Source organism: Mixophyes fleayi, chromosome 8, assembly GCF_038048845.1.
Source record: "Mixophyes fleayi isolate aMixFle1 chromosome 8, aMixFle1.hap1, whole genome shotgun sequence".
NCBI classification, from domain to species: Eukaryota; Metazoa; Chordata; class Amphibia; order Anura; family Limnodynastidae; genus Mixophyes; species Mixophyes fleayi.
The window spans coordinates 60,346,806-60,366,953 of record NC_134409.1 but is presented as its reverse complement, the minus strand read 5'-3'; the positions used below and the strand labels follow the sequence as shown (position 1 = coordinate 60,366,953).

The 20,148-nt window shown below is 38.7% G+C and overlaps 1 protein-coding gene across 4 annotated transcripts in view; it reads right to left on the bottom strand.

The window, feature by feature from the left end:
• Positions 1-20,148, bottom strand: part of KCNT2 (potassium sodium-activated channel subfamily T member 2) — a 614,388-nt gene that overhangs the window by 187,084 nt on the left and 407,156 nt on the right. For all 4 annotated transcript variants that reach the window (XM_075182645.1, XM_075182644.1, XM_075182642.1 and 1 more), the window contains exons 10-12: positions 19,745-19,909; positions 17,405-17,541; positions 9,170-9,233 (exon numbers count right to left, since the gene is read on the bottom strand). In XM_075182645.1, the coding sequence (XP_075038746.1) occupies positions 9,170-9,233; positions 17,405-17,541; positions 19,745-19,909 (366 nt within the window). The remainder of the gene's footprint in view (positions 1-9,169; positions 9,234-17,404; positions 17,542-19,744; positions 19,910-20,148) is intronic.

The window sequence follows — 20,148 nt, the reverse complement described above, 5'->3', positions numbered from 1 at the left end:
AAGAAAAATATTGTATGAAATGTTTTGTACTTGCAACCATTTTATATACAGTCCCCTATTTTCCAAGTATCAAATGTAATTGGACAAATTAACATAATCACAGATAAAATGTTACTTTTTAATAATTTGTTGTGACTCCTTTGCAGGCAATGACTGTCTGAAGTCTTACACACATGAACATTACCAAATTCTGAGTTTCTTCCTTTCTAATGCTTTGCTAGTCCTTTACTGCAGCTGTCTTCAGTTGTTGTTTGTTCATGGGTCTTTTTGCCTTTAGTTTTATCTTCAGCAAGTGAAATGTATGCTTGATTTGGATGAGATCAGGCGATTGACTTGTGCATTGAAGGATATTCCACTTTTCTGCCTTCAAAAACTCCTGTGCTGCTTTCGGAGTTTGTTTGGGATGATTGTCCATCTGTACTGTGAAGTGCAATCCAATCAAGTTTGTTTAAATTGGCTGAATCTGAGCAGAGCATATCCCTATATAATTCAGAATTCACCCGGCTGCTTCTGTTTTCTGTCACATCAATAAACACTAGTGACCCTGTACCATTGGAAGCCATGCATGCCCATGTCATGATACTACTTCCACCATGATTTACAGATGGTGTGGTATGCTTAGGATCATAAACAATTCCAAGCCTTCTCCATGCTTTTTTCTGGTAAAGGTTGATCTTAATTTCATCTTTCCAAAGAACGCTGTTGCAAAACTGCGCTGTCTTTTTTAGATGTTTTTTGGCAATTAGGCCTTTCTATCCTTGAAGCTTATGAATGGTTTGCAACTTATGGTGAGCCCAATGCATTTGCTCTCGTGAACTGTTCTCTTTATGGTAGACTTGGATAATGATACGCCTACCTCCTGGAGAGGGTACTTCACTTGGCTGGATGTTGTGAAGGGGTTTTTCTTTACCATGGAAAGGATCCTGTGATCATCCAACGCTGTTGTCTTTCGTGGATGTCTAGGCCTTTTTGTGTTGCCAAGCTCAGTGCGTTATTTATTTTCAGAATGCAACAAACTGTCTCTCAAATAGTTTTTTTTTGCTTTTTGCAGATTAAGGATGGGCTGTTCCACTTGCAATGAGAGTTCCTTTGTAGTGGGTTCACAGCAACAGCTTCCAAAGACAAATGCCACACTTGGGAATATATTTACTAAAATGTGGGTTTGAAAAAGTGGAGGATTTGCCTATAGCAACCAATCAGATTTTAGCTGTCATTTTGTAGAATATAATAAATAAATGATAACTTGAATCTGATTGGTTGCTATAGGCAACATCTCCACTTTTTCAAACCCATAGTTTAGTAAATATACCCCTTGGAATCAACTCCAGAACTTTTGCCAGCTAAATTGCCATCCAAATAATAAAGGAATAGCCCACTCCTGTCCATGAAACAGCTTTTGAGTCAATTGTCCAATTACTTTTGGTCCCTTGAAAAAGAGGGGCTACATATTAAACAGCTGTAAATCCTAAACCCATTCTTCAATTTGGATGGAGGAACAGGTTAGGGTTAAAATCTGCAATTTAGGCCTATATTTATTATATAACTGTAACTTGAATATGTTTTGGTAAACAGCTAAAATAAGAAATATTGTGTCTGTGTCCAAATATATATGGCCCTAAGTATATATCTACATGTTCCTTTAAGGAAGAACTGCATGCGGACAAACAGCAACTACTGACAACTTTATTTTTTGGATAAACTACATATATGAGATTTTGGGTATAAATGCATATCCTAATTCGGTTCTCTTCTGAGGTATATGATACTCTGCACAAGATAAGCCTTCTAATTGTGTCACTGATTGGTGCAAGTTATTTGAGTTACAAGTACACAGTAAAATAACTCCTTTGCTTGAATAAAATCTAATACTGTTTTTTGGATATTTCTCTACAACACACTGCCTAGTCAACTGGATTGGATGAATATATTCTAATCCTTTAGGATTATACCATTTGTTAAGGCTCCCAGTATGAATACAAAGGAACGTATTGGTAGTTACTGCAAACATAGTGTCTTTATTTTGAACACAGGTCACACAGGTAATATCAAAATGCAGTCATTGTTAATTTTGGTATCACAAGTCTATAGGCACAACCGGTAATGCTTTTAAGATGTATTGAAGAATTTAGAGTAAGACAGGCAGGGATTAATACAGAATAGTCTGGCAATTGTCTGATTAAGTGAACAGCTCAAAGTAGCAGTTAGTGCAAACAAAATGTATATCGCAGAATCAGGTCACGATGCAAAGGCACCCAGGATCAAGCAGGAACTAAAGATTTGGTAATGCTGGTATATGGGTATAACAGAGAGAGTGCAGGTACAAGGTGACTGGATTACCTGCTTAGTCACTGGTGCAGGAGGTATTGGTGTCCAGGTATAGTAAATGGAGTGCAGATACAAGGATGTCTGGATTGCCATGTTAAGCTGGAAAGCTGAAGACTATGGTTTTCCAAGTTTGGCAGGTGATTTCAGGTATTGAATGTCTGGATTGACAGATAAAGCTGAGAAGCAGGAGCCTCTCTTTTTCCAAGTTAGACAGTAGACTGCAGTTATTGAATGTCTGGAGGCACTGGATGATCCACGGGATAATCAGGCAAAAGTAGAGTCAGGCAAGCCAGAGTCAGAAGCTGAGAGATCCACAAACAATACCAAGGAGTAAACAGGAGCAAAGTCAAGAAAGCCAGGATCTGGGTCATAAACGAAGGTACAAATGCAGAGAAAAATCCCCCAGCACAGTGCTCTAAAAAGCTGCTATTTGTACTTGCACATAAAAAAATCTGAATTCTCAGTTGCACACATGTGCAAATGTATAGCAAGCTGCCAGCCCCGTCAAGGCGCTCCTTTTGGATAATCTCACACTTTCAAGCTCCTGCCATGAATCTATAAATTGATTGAGCAACTTCCACTTCTGTATTGTTTGTTTGAGAGGCATGTTTGGTATCAGCAGCTGATGGGGAGTGGTGGTGCTGTTTTGCCATTTGAAGGCTTTTGGAAGTATCTCTTGGTAATGTAGCTCTCAATTTAAAAACACATATATGTATGGCCCAAGAATAGGGACTCTTACTGTTGACGAGTTAGGGCCACCCTAATAGCAGAAGCACCTTGATGGGGCAGGTTGCTTACCATACATTTGCAAATGTGTGCAACTGAGAATTCTGCATTTTTCTGTACAAGTAGAAATAGAAACTCCTTTGCTGGTTATAGCAGTGTGCTGGGGAAATTTTCTCTGTATTTGTTACTTTTGGATAACCCCATCCTTTCAAGCACCTGAAACCTAAATTGATTGAGCAACTTTCACTCCTGTAACATAGACAAAGGTGCAAACTGGTGGAACAGGAAAAAGTCAGATAATCAGGAGAGCAACAGGCACAATTCCCAGGAGTACTGACAGGGACCAGAAGCAGCAAGGAACAATGTTTGTGGTTGGTATATAAGGCAGTGGAACAGGTGCAGGTCATTATAAGGGAAGGAGGTTAACATCTGCAGGGGAGGTGGAAATGTCTAATGGCAAAGCAGCAGCAGCTTTGGTAGCATAGAGGTACTGCAGACCAAATGCATATTCGGATCAGATTCCTAACATCATTTGAACTGTATATATAGACCATCATTTAGAACGTTTACTGTTTGGATTGGACTTGATCAATATACTATGAACTAAGCTAAATAAACTACATTAAAAGACAATTCTAATCTGTGTCAAAAACATTGGACTGACATCACATCAAATAATCTGATATTACCATACACATTCTCCAAGGTGTAGGCTGAGTATCTTTTACTATTGTACAATTCCTGAAAGGCTGGCCAGCTATGTTTATTTTAGCAGCTCCTGCCTACCTCTAGATTTAAACATCCCTCATTAGAAACAGTGAGCTTAGTTTATAACTTAAAATGGTTAACTATTGATGTTATTATCTTACATAATCTCTCTTACCCACTTAACATATACTTTGAATAATTGACACCAGACTTAAATTGTGACAAAATAAAGGAGTTTATTTTGGCAAAATTGAAAACTGGAGGAGAAAATAGCATGCAGAGCAGCAAGGCCCAAAATCGGATTTTCCAATGCGGGTCAACTTCCCCTTTCAATATTAAACAACGTGGGTAACAACTTCACCTGGAATCAATTATCCCAAGCAATGCCAAAACCCACAACCCCTTGGGCTGAAAGGAGGACAACCATAAGTCAACCTACAAGGGTGGAACTTGCAATAAAACTATAGCAGACTCTTCAAAGGGAAACGGGTTTAGAATGCCCACCTCATTAATGTGCACCCACCAATCATTGGCCACCGACTGCACTGTGTTTTCCAGCCACACCCAGATCCTCAAGACCAGGGGCCTGCCACCTATAAATTTCTCTAATAAACAAAACCAGACCCTCATCTGTCTAGTGAACCCCGTCCCGCCGATAAAGGAAGGTACTTTGGAATCTAATTGACGGGGTGCTCAATCCGCAGACCACCTAAAGAGTTTTCCTAACCTCATTCCCAAACTGCACCTTGCGGAAGGACCCCCAGAACCTCCTGGGAACTATATTGGACCATCATATCAGAAGGGCAGACCAGGAGGCATGGACCCAAGCCAGGTTGGATTTAATCCACAAAATTAACTCCATGGATATCACATGGCCAAAATAAAATACTTTCCCCCAAATTAATTATAAAGATAAGGGGCAGCCCTATCTGGATTTTTCTGCACATAGGAGCTCCCTGAACGCAGGCCAACGTGATCCCCTCCAAACCAACCAGAAAACCATTACCAACCCCGGGATGGAGGAGGTGTCCCTAGCTGCCAAATGAAAAGCAGCCCATTGAACGTAGGAGTGACCTACCACCCAGATCAGATTTTGGTGTGCAGTAAGGCAGCAAAAGAACCAACAGAGCGTTAAACAGACACAGAGTGGCATGAAATAACAGGTAAGAAGCAGGGACTCCACATTTGAGAAACAAAGATAAATGAAAACTCAAAAGACCGACCAGTTCAGAAACTGACAGAGAGCCAAAATGTCAGTAAAAACAGACCAACACCACAGAGCAGAAGTAGCACCAGTGCAAAAGTGGAGGACATTGAAGGTATACAAATAAAATAAAAGGGGGAAATAAAGGGGGAGCAGCAGACACAAGTGAAGGTAAAACAATAAAACCTTGTGGTGCCAATCAGATCCAATGTAGAGGAAAAAGTAAACAAGTAACTTCATGACGACGAGGATTTACCGGCCCTGTAGCCGACCCAAAGGAAAGCAATGATTATGGGAAAAAGCTTCAAAAGGACTAATTTAGAGGTCCAGCTGGAGCGCATCCTATCACCGGGCTATTTCAAAGTGCACCAATCCCCAGCAAGATAGGCACCACACCCTACCTCCCTCGATGCATCCGTAAATAGTTCCAACTCCCTTCTGGACATAGGGGTGCAGGCTGCAGTTTCACATCATTAAAAATCTGAAGAAAAACATAGCAAAATGCCAAATCATCCTGGACCTTGGCAGGCAGGGGTGTCCAACAATGGGACCAAGTAAAGCCTGCCATCGCCCACTTCAGCTTATGGCAAAATTGAACAGCGCAAGCATGGACTGGGCCATTTCAATGTCATCCTCGGAGAGCCTAACACCTCAGCTATCATTGAGTGCCATTTACTAACTTTATCTACCGACAGCCGGCAGAATCCCAAGACCGTATTGATCTCAATGCCTAAATAAGACAAATGGGTTGTGGGCAACGGGAACACCTAGGGAATATAAAAGTGGCATCACAGAAAATAACATCTCAACGCAGGTCTGGGACTGTCCAGCCCAACCACCAAGATATTATCAAGAAAATGACCAAAGCCCTGTTCCCGCTGAAACACACTAATAGAGAAAGAATCTGAAATATTCCAAAAACGTACAGGAAATCATGCATCTTATCGGGAGACACTTGTCAACATAAAATCCATCTGCTAACCTAAATCCCATGAACGAATACAAGTCGGGATAGAGGGGAAGGAGAAGGAAAGCCTATTCAATATTTACCTTCACCAACAACATCCCGTAACCAAAGCCCAAACCATATCCAATGCTGTCTCAAATTACTGATAGGACATGTTGCAAAACCGCTTGGATATCGGGTCATTAATGAACGCGCCCAGCGAGAATCACAGGTGCTGAATCAATTGAAACTTTCCAGCCACCTTCTTGGGGACCACACCCACTGGTGAAGCCGCCAGGTCCTGGAAAGGTGGAACTCGAAAAAGACCACTCATACATCCCAACTCAATTTCCTTGTGAACTTTGGCTGTCAAAACCCCGGGGAACATTAGTGCCAATTTCAAATTCTTAACAGCAGAGGTCCAGATGGACCCCACAAATGGCAACTGAAACCCATGCAAAAACCTAGCATGTAAAAACTTAGCCTCCAACTTGTATGGGTAGCGGGCAAGCCAGCAACACAACCTGACCACATTAACCGAGGACACGGCCTTCCAAAGTTACGGGGCAGGCTGGTTTCTATTCCCACCCCTTCTAGTTGGATTATCACATGACTTGGCCATGTGACCGCCACTGCAGCGCAAGAACATGTGCGAGAACTTACATGCCACCCCTCGCAAGCAATGGAGCAATAGGAATTATTGAAGGAGTGGAGACATTTCAGAACTTCCCTAGCCTTGGGGTGCATGGAAAATTATCTTGCTTAAAAATCGCTCCTGCTAATGCCTATCATACTGCCTTGGAGAGATATACATAATTAGAAATAATGTCTAAATATCTTGTGGTATTCAAATATTGTTCTACTCATATCAAGGTGCCAACTGTGTGGCACAAATCCACATACCCATACTAATACACCACCACTGCCAGCTAACATTGATGACGCTCAGGATAGAAGGTTCATGTATCCATGCAATTTTTTTTTACATATCTTCATTCTATCAAAATGAAACAGCAGGACCCTGCGTTTATCACAGGAGACAATATTTTTATCTTCTTCCAATGTCCAATGTTTGTTTTAACTTGACAAGAACTTGGTTGAGTGATCATCGAGGTATTATATTTGTGCATTAGATGAATATATCCCATAGGTTACTCTACACAAGTTACATCAACCTCTGTTGGTCTCTTCCATAAATTAAGTGTTTCTGGCTCCATGATGCTATCACATTGAACTATTTGATCTTGAGCAATTTTTTGACAGTGTTGCACACACTAGTGACGCCTATTTACTTTAAATAGTATTGCCTGCATATATGATGTAATACATAGAATGACAGTTGAACCTAATAATTTGATTTCCTATTCGAAGTCCTTGCGCAGGAAGGAAAATGCTTTGTTGCCCCCAACTAAATAGGGAATGCTCTGTATATGGACCTTCTCAACTCTGGGAATCTCATTTAAATACTCTTATCCCACAAAAACAAAATTTTATTTTTTTGCGGGCGCAAGGAAAGGAGCCGAAGCCTACCTTGCATTCAAGAAATCTCCCTGTCCACATTACTTCTCCCATCACAAGATACTAAATTTTGCACCACCTGCACATGACATCTTGAGAAACTCATGCTATCAAAACAGGCACACTTGCACAAAAATAGGCAGATGGTATTTAAAAACAAAACATACACCACTTTTCTTGTACTTTTATAAATGATCTGTAGTACCACAAATAAATGATTAGAGTCAGAAGACATTTGTGTTTTCCTTATTTCATATTTGAGATAAGGTCTGGAATATAGCTCACAATCTTTTAGGTTTAGAAGGCTTTGATCCAGAAGCTCCGCTATGGCACAATAGTAAACTCCAAAAATTATATTGGGAAGTGTTATATACATTATTTTACACTTATGTTTACATTAATGTACTTATTTTAATACTTCACTATTTTGGAGTACATTGGCTGAAAAAATATAATATCATTTTAATAAATGTACTAATAAATTATGGATTTGAATGTACTGTAAAGAGAACTCGACAGTGAATTTATAAAGAATATATGGTTTTTTTTCTACATTTGTTCTGTGGGAATGGACAATATCAAAATTCTTAACAGACAGGAGAAAGACAAAAAATATACAACAAACGTTAGAGACAAACCATAAAATCTACTCAGATCCTAAAGGAATATTAGTATATTAATATAAAGGTTGAACCCCAGAAGTAACTTTACAATTTCCACTTTTAAAAATTTACATTTAAAATAAACCATTCACATACCTATATAGTGGGAGCACAATGGTTCTGATTCATCAAGGAATGCTTTCTGAGTGCAATACGCATTCAGTTTTACACGTATCTAGTGCTTGCGCACTACCAAATTCAGCAAGGCACGGATCAGAAGATACGTGTACTAATGAATCGGGTGTAGGGCTGCTCTTTTCTTTGCTCTACTAAACAGGACAGGGCAGGATACAATATGTTTGTACCTTACAGCTCCTGCAGCACCGGCAGGTTTGGCGTCATTACAGCCAACGCACCTGCAGCAAGTGTTAAAAAGTAGAATTTTTAAAAAAACGTTATTAACCCTTGAGCTGCTCCCCTAGTGCAGGTAGATGCAATATCTGCCGGTCAGCGTACAGCTCTCATTATTATTACATTTATACTATGATAAATGATGCAGAAAAATTCACTGAGCATATAAGGGTTAGAGTAAAACATGGGTTCATGTGTCGCTGCCATTAAATATGGCTGACTCTCATAACCAGACAAGTGAGGTAGTTAAACCTCACAATTCCTTCCATGTTTATTAAATTGGATTAGTATATGGTTTTGGTAATCATAGTGAAGGTGCATTTTAATGCTTTCTGATTTAAGCAATTTACTATCACTGAAGGATTTTTGGGGTAATTCTGGCACATATCACTTTAACTTTTGTGGACACTTTGTATGACTTTACTACACGTTCTATATAGTGAAAGCCATTGTTCTATAAGTTTGCATTGATGGTACACGATCAAAACAACTACATTAAATTTGGATGTATATATGTATATATCCATCTCTGTCTGTGCATAATTAGCCGAAAGTAACATAAATGGAATTATTTATATTTGTGCCCACAATTCCTTCAGCAAGGATTAAAACACATATTTTGAGGTAATGTTATTTTATAGCAGAGGCATATGAAAATCCTTATCTTTTAATAAATAAATAAAGCATTAATAATTTACATGTACTATACATGAAACAAATATTACTTACGGCTGCTGTCCTATCTACTTCACACCTACTGCTCAATATAAAACAGGCCTCTGCATCATCCATCCTAAAAAGACAAAAAGTCAAGATTTTTTTATTAATTTAAATACATTTATTAGCTTTGCTTAATTATGGTATTAGAAATGACTGTCTCATTGACTGTTCAGATTTGAAACACTAAAAATTCTTTTTATTACACTCTAAGGGCTAGATTTACTAAGCTGCCGGTTTGAAAAAGTGGGGATGTTGCCTATAGCAACCAATCAGATTCTAGCTTTCATTTATTTAGTACCTTCTACAAAATGACAGCTAGAATCTGATTGGTTGCTATAGGCAACATCTCCACTTTTTCAAACCTGCAGCTTAGTAAATCTAGCCCTAAGAGTAATTTATGAAAGTACAAAAATAAAATTTGCATCAAATTTCTATTCACACTAATGTACATATATAGATAGGTATAGTATGCCCATATTTCGAATATTGGAGTGGGTTCTGGAAAAGTACTCTACGCCTACTTTTGTGGTATTGCAGATCCCACAAAAGTGTAAAAACGTCACTCCCAAATCCAGCCTCCTAAAACTTTAGGAGAACTACTTCTATAAATGTTTAAATTATATTCCTAAAATTAATTTGGCTTCAGCATCAACTTTGGGACAATATTTATTATATATGTCACTTGTGTGTATTGTATTGTGTTATATATGTGCTCACATTGTCTTATAAGTGAGCTTTTAAGTTGTTTTATACTTATACTGTGTGTAGTATACAAAAACTCTATGCAGTCAAATCTTGGGCTGGTTGCAGTCAAAATAATTACAGGTTTGCTAGGGATTGCTGCTGTGCCTTGTCCATCACAGGATAAGGATGAAGGGAACCACAGGTGACTTAGAGAATTATGTTCCTAAGAAAGTGAACTGTTTACCTCTACTGTACTGATTGCAAGCATGCAATCAGTACAGTAGAAGTATTGGTTCCCCTTACTGAGGGGTATATGCATCAATAAGGTGCGGTATCAGCAAATATGCATTGTTGCAAATCGCAGTTATGCATATTTATGTACCGCTGAAATGCATCATGCCAAGGCTACTCTGGGAGCCCAGCGAAGTGACCCCTTTGATGCAATTAGTCTTACCTGCTTATGCTGCCGGTAACAGGAGGAAGTGCACTCTATCCACTGTATCGGATTCTGGAAAGCCAGAGGGGCTTCAGCAGAATCCCATAGGAAAGGACAGGTAATGCCATCCTGAGATGGCATTATCTGTCTGTGCAATGCAAAGCTTTTTTCAAAGCTTCATGCATTGCAGAACATTGCAGTCCCTATATTAATCTATGGGGGCTGTGATGCTCCACAGTATTTTCCTAAATGTAGGAGATTTCTGTGAAATCTCCTCCGTTAGGCAGTTAATGCATGGCAACTATACTTAAAAGATGCAGAAACAGTACCAATTTTATCAGTCTGCCATGTACTAATGTTTTTAATAATTAGTTATCTGCCCTCATCCCACAGTCACGAGTGATTCATATAAACAATTTTAAAGAAATGTCCAATGTGCTCCAGAAATGTTCTTTGGATTCTCTGCTTTGTTGTTTTAACGTTGTCTGATGAAAGGATTCCTTCATTTGTTTATTTACTCTTATATATTTTTTCATAGCTCTGAAAAATCATTCTAAGTAATAATAAAGACACTGACACCTTCTTACATAATTAAATAAACACACAACCCCACCACACTACAGTAAAATAATGGGATGACCTCTACCTCATAAGTATAAAATAATTACACCACAATCTAGCAGAATAAAAACAGTGCCTTTGCAAGTAGCTCTTGCTGTGTAATACATGCAATTTGTCAAACATGGACACGAAGAAATCAATAATATTTCTAATGGAATTAGATACTTGTCATAGTTCTCTGTTAGTGAAAGCAGTAGTGGTGCTAAAAGTGGTGTCAGAATGTTACAACGCAAGCACTGAAAAACCTTTGCTATAGTACCTGCTATTTTATATTTTACATATCTCTCTTTGTATGTGAAATTTAATTTGACCATATTTTTAATGATGGTCCACTTGCTTGTAAGACTAACATTTCACAGAGAGTGCTATATCTAAAGTACTTCTTACTTGTCTTAATTTTGTATCCAAATTACACTGCTTATCTTTTCTGCTAAACTACTGATGCCTAACCAATGACTGTCAAACTGCATGCAGGCTTCTATTCTACCTCTGAAGCCCAGAACATGAACACTCATTTGGTTCCCATTTGCATACTGTTTCACAGGTATCAAAACTCAAACCAAGCCAGACAAAATAAAAAACAGTTCAATCCACTAGAAGTTCATAGTCATGCACTTTCGGTGAACATCATAATTAAATAAAACTGGGGGGTAAATGTATCAAGCTGCGATATTACATTTTCAGTGATTTTCTCAGACGAGGTTAAAACTGCCGATTTATTAACTGGCGATTTAATGTAAAATCGCCATTTCAAAATCACTACAAGTCGTGGTCCCGACTTTTTGCCACTTTAGCTATACAAATCACCAAATGTATGAAGTTGAAGTTTTACAAACTCACCTGAATTTGAATTTGAAATCGCTGAATACAACACGCTGCTTTCTATAGGCGAGATTGGCAAATACATCACTGTTACACTGCAGGGCAGTGTTAATATCACAGGATTCACAATGGAAATTTCATTTCATGTTCTGGGCTTCAGAGGTAGAATAGAAGCCTGCATGCAGTTTGACAGTCATTGCTGTTACAGTAACTAACTCTTTTCTAGCTGATGGTCAAGTGTTGATGTTGAACTGACGCCAGTTTGAGTATCGCAATTGCACAAATTCACACTGCGCATGCTCACAAAGGAAATGCATGTATATGCTCCAGTGCAGACTTGCTGTATGTGGCACTTGCACCTCCTTACTACTGGAGAGGCGGAACAGGAGAGGGAATGGGTGCTCTGACATAGGCAGAGTACAGTAAGGGTATGTTCATGTAAATGCGGCTCATGGAGACCTGCACAGAGACGCACATATGCCTATTAGGAAGCATATCTTTTCCACCTGCTAGAGGTTAATGATGACCTGTAAAATTACCAGGCATAAGCCAGCACATATGCTTCCAATGCAGAGATGGACGTATATCAAAATATGTACGGCTCTGTATATGGGCATAAATACACTATTTTTGTTTGCACTTTTTTCTGCATGATTTATGCTCATTTTAAGAGCAACTCTGCATCAGCCCCTAAATCTGTTTTCTTACAATTGCAATGGTGATCTTATGACTTTGGAAAGGGCCTAATATGGTTGTCCAGCAATTATCTATGAATGTTTTTACACATAGAGGTAATTTTGACCCTAAATCATCTGTTCTCTTGTGTAATAACTAATTTAGTTGCACTTTTATGCAATCTATCCAGTTACTTTTTATGAATTAGTGCCCAATCTAGCAATACATATTTGGATGATGACTCAACATGCTTTATAAAGTTTTGAAAGTATACATTTTTTTTTGACCATATATCCCTTTTTATACAAGATAATAAGCTGTTGGCTTTATTTGCCTCTGACTGGCATTGTATGTTGTTGTCTATGATATCCAATTTCCGCTAGTTCCAAGTTGTTACCTTGAAACTAGCACTTGACTGGCAGGGCATGGTGTCTGTCAGAGGCGGACTGGAAACTTAAAGTGGCCCTTGAAAAATTATTAAGGTGGCCCATGTGGGCGGAACCAAACCAAATATAAGTGGGCCCAACAAAAAAGTAGATTTTGAACTACTGGAATCTGGTTGTAGTAACATTTAGGAAAACCTAGATGTAATGATTTAAGACACAGTGGGCCATTACAAAAGCAATGCAGGGAAAAAGCTGCCAGTCCTGTGTTATAAAAATACATGAATTCTTTTGCATGATCTAAATTGGTTTATACCTCTGTGCTCAAACTTGTTTAGTTGCCTACTAACACATCCTTAGAATATTCCCTTCACAGAAACATATCTGACTTTGTTTAAAAAGCTTAACTATTAAGAAACATGTTGGCATAATCGTATTTGAACAGTCTGCCAGAGCAGCAGATGAGAAACTCACCACACTGTATCTCCCTCACACCAAACAGCCCTAGCAATAAACTAATAACATTTACGTTTAATAAATATAACCATTTCCCACAAGCATCTACAGCATTAAATAATTCATATTCACATTTAATAAATAGCCCTCCTCCACATTCAATTAATAGCCCCAAACCACCCCAGCATTAAATTAAAGGTCACCTGGCCTTAAATTAATAGGGCCCATTATTAAATTAAATAGCCCCACCATCAAACAACAATTAAATAATAACACTCACTATTAAATAATTAGAGCCAAACTACAGTCCACCATTAAATTAATAGCCTACCTTCCACACAAATTACAGCAGAGACCTCCCCACTCCAGCAATAAATTAATAGCATTTACATTTTATAACTATACCTATTTGCTGCAACCATCACTGCCATTAAATAATTCATATTCATATTTAACAAATATACTTCATTCTCCCCAAACATCCGACATTCAATTAATAGCCCCGATTCTACCTAAGAATCTTAAATTAATATTCCTAACATTAATTAAATATCCTCACCAATAAATTAAATTGTCCCACCTTCACTGCACAAATAAAATAGCGCCAATTAAATAATTAGCCCAACCTACACTCCACCATTAAATGAATAACCTGCCTCACATCCACATTATATTAAGACCCCCCCCACTTACTTTCCTCATAAATTATAGTAGTATAGCAGTCCCCCCTTCCCTCACATAGTATCATGGTATAGCAGCCCCCCTTCCCTCACATAGTATAGTAGTAGCAGCACATATCTTGCCTCACATAGTATAGTAGTGTTGTTTAGCAGCACCCCCCTACCCTCACATAGTATAGTAGTATAGTAGCACCCCCTTCTCTTACACAGTATAGTAGTGTAGTTTAGCAGCACCCCTACTTCCCTCACATAATATAGTAGTATAGTAGCACTCCCTTCCCTCACATAGTATAGTAGTATAACAGCGCCCCCTTCCCTCACATAGCATAGTTGCATAGCAGTCCCGTCTCCTTCCCTCACATAGTATAGCAGTGTAGAATAGTAGCACCCCCTTTCCCTCACATAGTATAGTTGTGTAGTTTAGCTGCACACCCCTTCCCTCACATAGTATAGCAGTATAGCAGCACCCCCTTCCTTTACACAGTATAGTAGTGTTGTTTAGCAGCACCCTCCCTACCCTCACATAGTATAGTAGCATAGCAGCACCCCCATCCTTCACATAGTATAGTAGTGTAGTTTAGGAGTACCCCCTTTCCTCACATAGTATAGTAGTATAGCAGCACCCCCTTCCCTCACACAGTACAGTAGTGTATATTAGCAGCACCCCCCTACCCTCACATAGTATAGTAGTATAGCAGCACCCCCTTCCCTCACACAGTATAGTAGTGTAGATTAGCAGCACCCTCCTACCCTCACATAGTATTGTAGTATAGCAGCACTCCCCCTTGACATAGTATAGTAGTATAGAAGCCTCCATTGCCTCACATAATATAGTAGTATAGCAGTCCCCCTTCGCCCTTTCCCTCACATAGTGTGAGGGAAGGGCTGGCAAATTTTAGCCTGGGGAGGGCAAGACTCGACTCAGCAGCCTATTAGGAACATTTTAAAGAAAAAAATGCAGGTGGCCCAGTGACCCAGGCCAAGGTAACCCACAATGCGACCGGCCCGGGGAGCAAATGCCCCGCTGCCCCCCCAGCCTAGCCTGCCCCTGCATAGTATAGTCGTATAGCCTCCCCATTCCCTCACACAGTATAGTAGTGTGGTTTAGCACCGCTCCTTTACCTCACACAGTAAAGTAGTGTCGTTTAGCAGCTCCTCCCTTCCCTCACACAGTATAGTAGTGTAGTTTAGCAGTCCCCCCCTTCCCTTACACTTACCCTGTTTGAGCCATGCTGTATTGGAGTCGCCTCTCTGCATTGCGCGCACACATGAGACGGCACCAGTCATGTGGTGCTCGTCCCATGTGACATCCTGTGTCTACAAGGACTGGAGGAGGCCAAATATGGGAGAAGGGGAGGAGCAATGTATGACCCACAGGCACTACTATCCTGTCGCCCCGCTGGCATTGCGCCACTGGGAGGAGAAAAAAATTTACTCTTTTAATAAAATATAAATAAATAAAACAAATCAAATGACCTGAAGTTGCCTGGTTTGTCACCACCTACTGGGAAAATTTCCAGTAAGGCCTACCAACAATCCACCCCTAGTGTCAGAGTAGTTCATTAGCTGTGAAATAAAATTCCAGATTTGCCCTGCCAGCCAGACAAAGAGCCATGGGTTGCCTAAAGCTGCAATATACATATGATTAAGTGTACATTCTACATGCAAATATGTTCAGGGCACAATAATAGAAAAATGCACAATAAATTATATTTCAGTTTACATATAACCAATATTTATACTTATGATGGACAAATATGCTCAGAATTCAAACAGTCATGCCAATCTATGAGACAGCTGAGCCTTTTAAGGAGTCATGTGACATGAGAATAATTAGGGAAAAATTAGGGGAAATTCAGTTTTAAGTTCAAAATATCTGAACTGAAGTTACAGTATAGAAAATGCTGAATTAAAAAATGTTGGTTTCAAATAAAGTCAAACCTTACATCTAAGTGAGAAAGAATCAACCCTTCATAATTGATTTTTCCAACATGTATCATAACAGTCTTTGCTAGAATAGTTCAAACCTTTTTTTAAACTTTAGACCCTAGGGGAGTATACATTTTACCAAAAAATGATAATAAGCTATGGCAGATACAAGAAAATAGGAGCAAGCATGCATTGAAATCTTTGAAGCTTTTGATCCATCTCATTTAATGTCATGTATAACAATTCACAAGATAAAATGGAACAGCTTTTCAAGCTGTGAAGCTGTGCAACAGTGTAATAATTTGGAACTTCCAAATAATAACTTCTTGTGATGTATCAGAATAGTTCAGTTATTCAACTCAGATTGTAGGTGAATATTTCTTGAAACTAAAGGACAATTCCTGCACTTAACTAATGAAATTTTGCTTAAAAAATTAAACATCTCGACCAGATTGCTCCCAGCCTCTACATATGTAGAAATGCTCCTTAATATATTTCACAGGGGATATATATCTCCACATCGCAGATTGGCTATGGGTCTGTCAGATACTGATAAGTGTCCTAAATGTGGGATGGGAGGGGCGGACTTGTTTCAATGTTTTTGGGGATGTCCAGTTATTAAAGGGTTCTGGATGCGCGTGTGAAGGTTCGCTACTACTGATCCAGTAAATTTTCTCCCTTTCACACCAGACTGGGCTATATTGGGCATTCTCCCACCAAATACCCGCACATCCAGGAGTGGTAGATGTCTGCTGCTGATTATTTTGGCAGTGGCAAGAAAATGCATCCTCCACATGTGGATCCAGAGCACATCCCCCACACTGGACCTCTTTAAAGAAAAATTGTTCTTTGCCATGAATATGGAAGGGTTGGAAGCCTCCCTCCAAAATACAAAATATACAGGGAGATTATTTGACACTTGGGAGAGCTTTGTTGGCACTTTGTCAGTCCCGCTGAGAGAACAAATACAAAAATGTTTTCAACACACCCTTTGGTACGAAACTAGAATATTCATGCAAGACCCACCTATCTTTCTGAACTAGCTGAGTGCTTGTGTTGCCCCGGTCTCTCCAGGCTTTTGTATCTTATGTGTGATATCATATATTTATAGTTCACTTGAGAAACTCACAGATGACGGCTTTCCTCATACTATATGTCGTGGTTCATGATTATTATGTATAAACATATATTTGTTCTAATTTATTTACTGATGTGTACATTTTTGAAAGTCTTCAATAAAGAAATTTGAAAAAAAAAACAAAACAAAGTACATCTAACATTTACAATAACTAACTGCTTGTTTATTGTAACAGTAAAATAGTTATTAAATTTAATCAAGTTTCCCAGCAAGATAAATTCCAGAACATCCAGAATGTTATAGTTCATGGAACAGCGTCCACTACTCAGTCAATAATGATACATTGCATAAATTTGATCTTAAATTTGATCTAAAATTACGTGGCACAGTTCATAACACATCTATTAGTAAATAATTATATTTTTATTATGCATCTTGGAATTCAATGGGCATCATATGGATGAGTAAATGTTCACTTACTTTGCTCTTAACAGGTCTTGGTCTTTAAGGGCTGAGCCCTGTAAGTAAATAACTCTTTGAGACCACATAGGAATCTGAAGAACACGCCTAACCTGAACATCCATCTCTGTGGGACACAAGATCACCACATAATAATCCTGATACACAAAGAAATGAAAGATTATTTACAGATGTCTTTCCACTCCCATCTTTTCATCTAGTAAGTCAACAGAATATATATATATAAATAACATATATTCAACTTCATAATTGCTTTTTAAGGGTCTTACTTTTTATTTCAAAGCAAATCTACATCTACACAACTGTTCAGGTTCAAACTTCTGGAGGAGATTGAACCTGAGCAGTATTAATTAAGGAGCCGTATTCATGTATTATCAAAATGTGCTCTTAAAAAAGAGAAATAAGCTCCAGTTTACTCTTTAAGATGTTATTATTAAAAACTGTGGGTGATTAAAGGGAACTTGTTTTTTATAGATAGGGGGCATGGTTTATGTTCGGATGTAAGTCCGTTTGTGTGCCGTATTTTGAGCTAAATAGCACTGCGCATGCTCAAAAACAGACCTTATGCCTATGAACACATTTGCATGCAATTCATGTTTGAATGCAAATGAAACTTACGACTGCCTATTACTTGAAATGTGGAACAGTGGTGGGAAGGGGCGGATGGACATATGCAATGTAAAGTAAGGACATGCTGACTCAAATCCTGAGTTTCTCTTCAATACTCTTAAGAAATTATCTTAAGTACTCTTGGTTTCAGATTTGCACCAACTACAGGACAGGTGTAAGTGCCAACTGATAGTGATGACTTGCATGGGATAGACTTTGTCCGGAAAAGTACAACTATGTGTGCCACTAGCTAGCACAGAACATGTGTATGCAAATAAGATAGACCAGAAAAATGCATTACATGTACAGTACGCATTAAGAACATCTTTATCTATGTATTTAATGTATAAAAAATATAAAAAAGATATAATTTTTAAGCAAACCATATTTTTACTAATGATTATACTGTTTAGAGTTGTTTGTTCATTCAGTTTATAATATCAGTTTTTTTACATGTGTTCTGCCTGTTAACATGTGGCAATTAACGTTTAAGCAGAACGTTCTTACTGTCATGAGCCGCAGCAGTGCCTATAGCCGCCGCGAATCATTGCTTCCTCACAAGCCACGTCCCAGCCGTCGTCATGACGTCCGGGACATCACTTTCACTGCTGTCGTTCTGACCATCTCCTAGGCAATGGTCGAGGCGCTCTTCTATTGTAATTAGTATCGCATCCCTTCAAGAGTGGCAGTCGATGGCGTGCACATTAACTATGTTTTGGGACTGATTTACAGGTTTGCTGCCTGACTCAGGATTGGTCACCTTCTGTATTTAAGGCAGGGAGCTCAGTGTGTATGTCATGAATTGCTGGTCAGCTTCCCTGTACCTCTGGATAATTGTCTATCTGTGACCTGATTTTCCTGTTTTGACCTTGGTTTGTTTTGTGGACCCTGTTTGTACTCCTGTGCTCTTTTGACCTTTGAATATTTTCTGGATTTTCCATTTTTGCTGCCTGTCCTGACCTTTTGTACTGTACCTCTCTCTACCTGTTTGCTACAGACCTGCAACCTACGCGTGTCACTGGCTTCTGCCTCTAGTATACAATTTATCTACCCTGCGCTGCGGTTATTCTAATAAGTTTCTACTACTCTAGAGTTAACTCCTGGGGCATCCGAGTACTTCCGAATGCATTCAGCTCTACGGGAAAGGCAGCTGCAAAGGTGAAGACCTCTTCTAATCCAGTTCTAGAAGCTTATCAAATATCCGCGGCTCTAACACTTACATCCAAATGCAAATCTAAATGCATCTTGATATTCGCTTGCATTTAAAAAAAAGGTTATAACTATAATCAAATTCCGTTCTCATTTCTAAACCACAGCTTGCATGCAAGTTGCGTTCCGATTCGAATTAGGCCCTCACTGTTTTTCAGTCAATCAGATCATTTAAATTTCCTCAGCATAACAGAGAGATATGGTATTTGTGGTGCACTTCAGCATTTGTAAAGTTTGATTATGACCTTAAATGTCTTGTAAATATCCCTGAGAACATGCATAAAACTGGTACGTATAATGCAGCATGAGGCTAGCCATAAAAATGTAACTATAAGGGCGGTCTGAAAAATTTGGAGCATATTAGTTAGGCTCCACCATTTATTAACACATAACATTTTACTTTGCTTTATTAACTGTGGTTGGTGATCAAGAAAGATGTCTTAAGAATGGAAAGACTCATATAAGGTCAAGCTGGATAGCAAACTAATATCGAAGTTCATAGTTAGTTATTTACTGATTTACCTGAAGCCTTGGGTGTGCATAAAATTCATTCAAGAAATCCATGAGTAGATCAATCTTTAAAGAGCTGACACATAGGACTACATGTTTTTCTGTCTGCGCTCGGTGACGACTGTAGTTCCCACCTGACTTTTGTCTTTCCATCCACAGATAGGCCAACTGCTCAAACTAAGATATGCAGAAAGAAAGAAAGATATATAAAACAGACTACGTTGAAATTTGATTCACTAACTGAAGAATAACGTAATATTGTAGGAACACTGGACTGAATGATTGATTTGTTTGTTCATATACTAGGAAAACTAAAATAAATTTTATCTAAAAGCAAAGATACAGCACATAAAAGTTTCAATAATTTTTTATAGGATCATTAACTTTTTTATATTATTTAATTTGTAAATTAAATC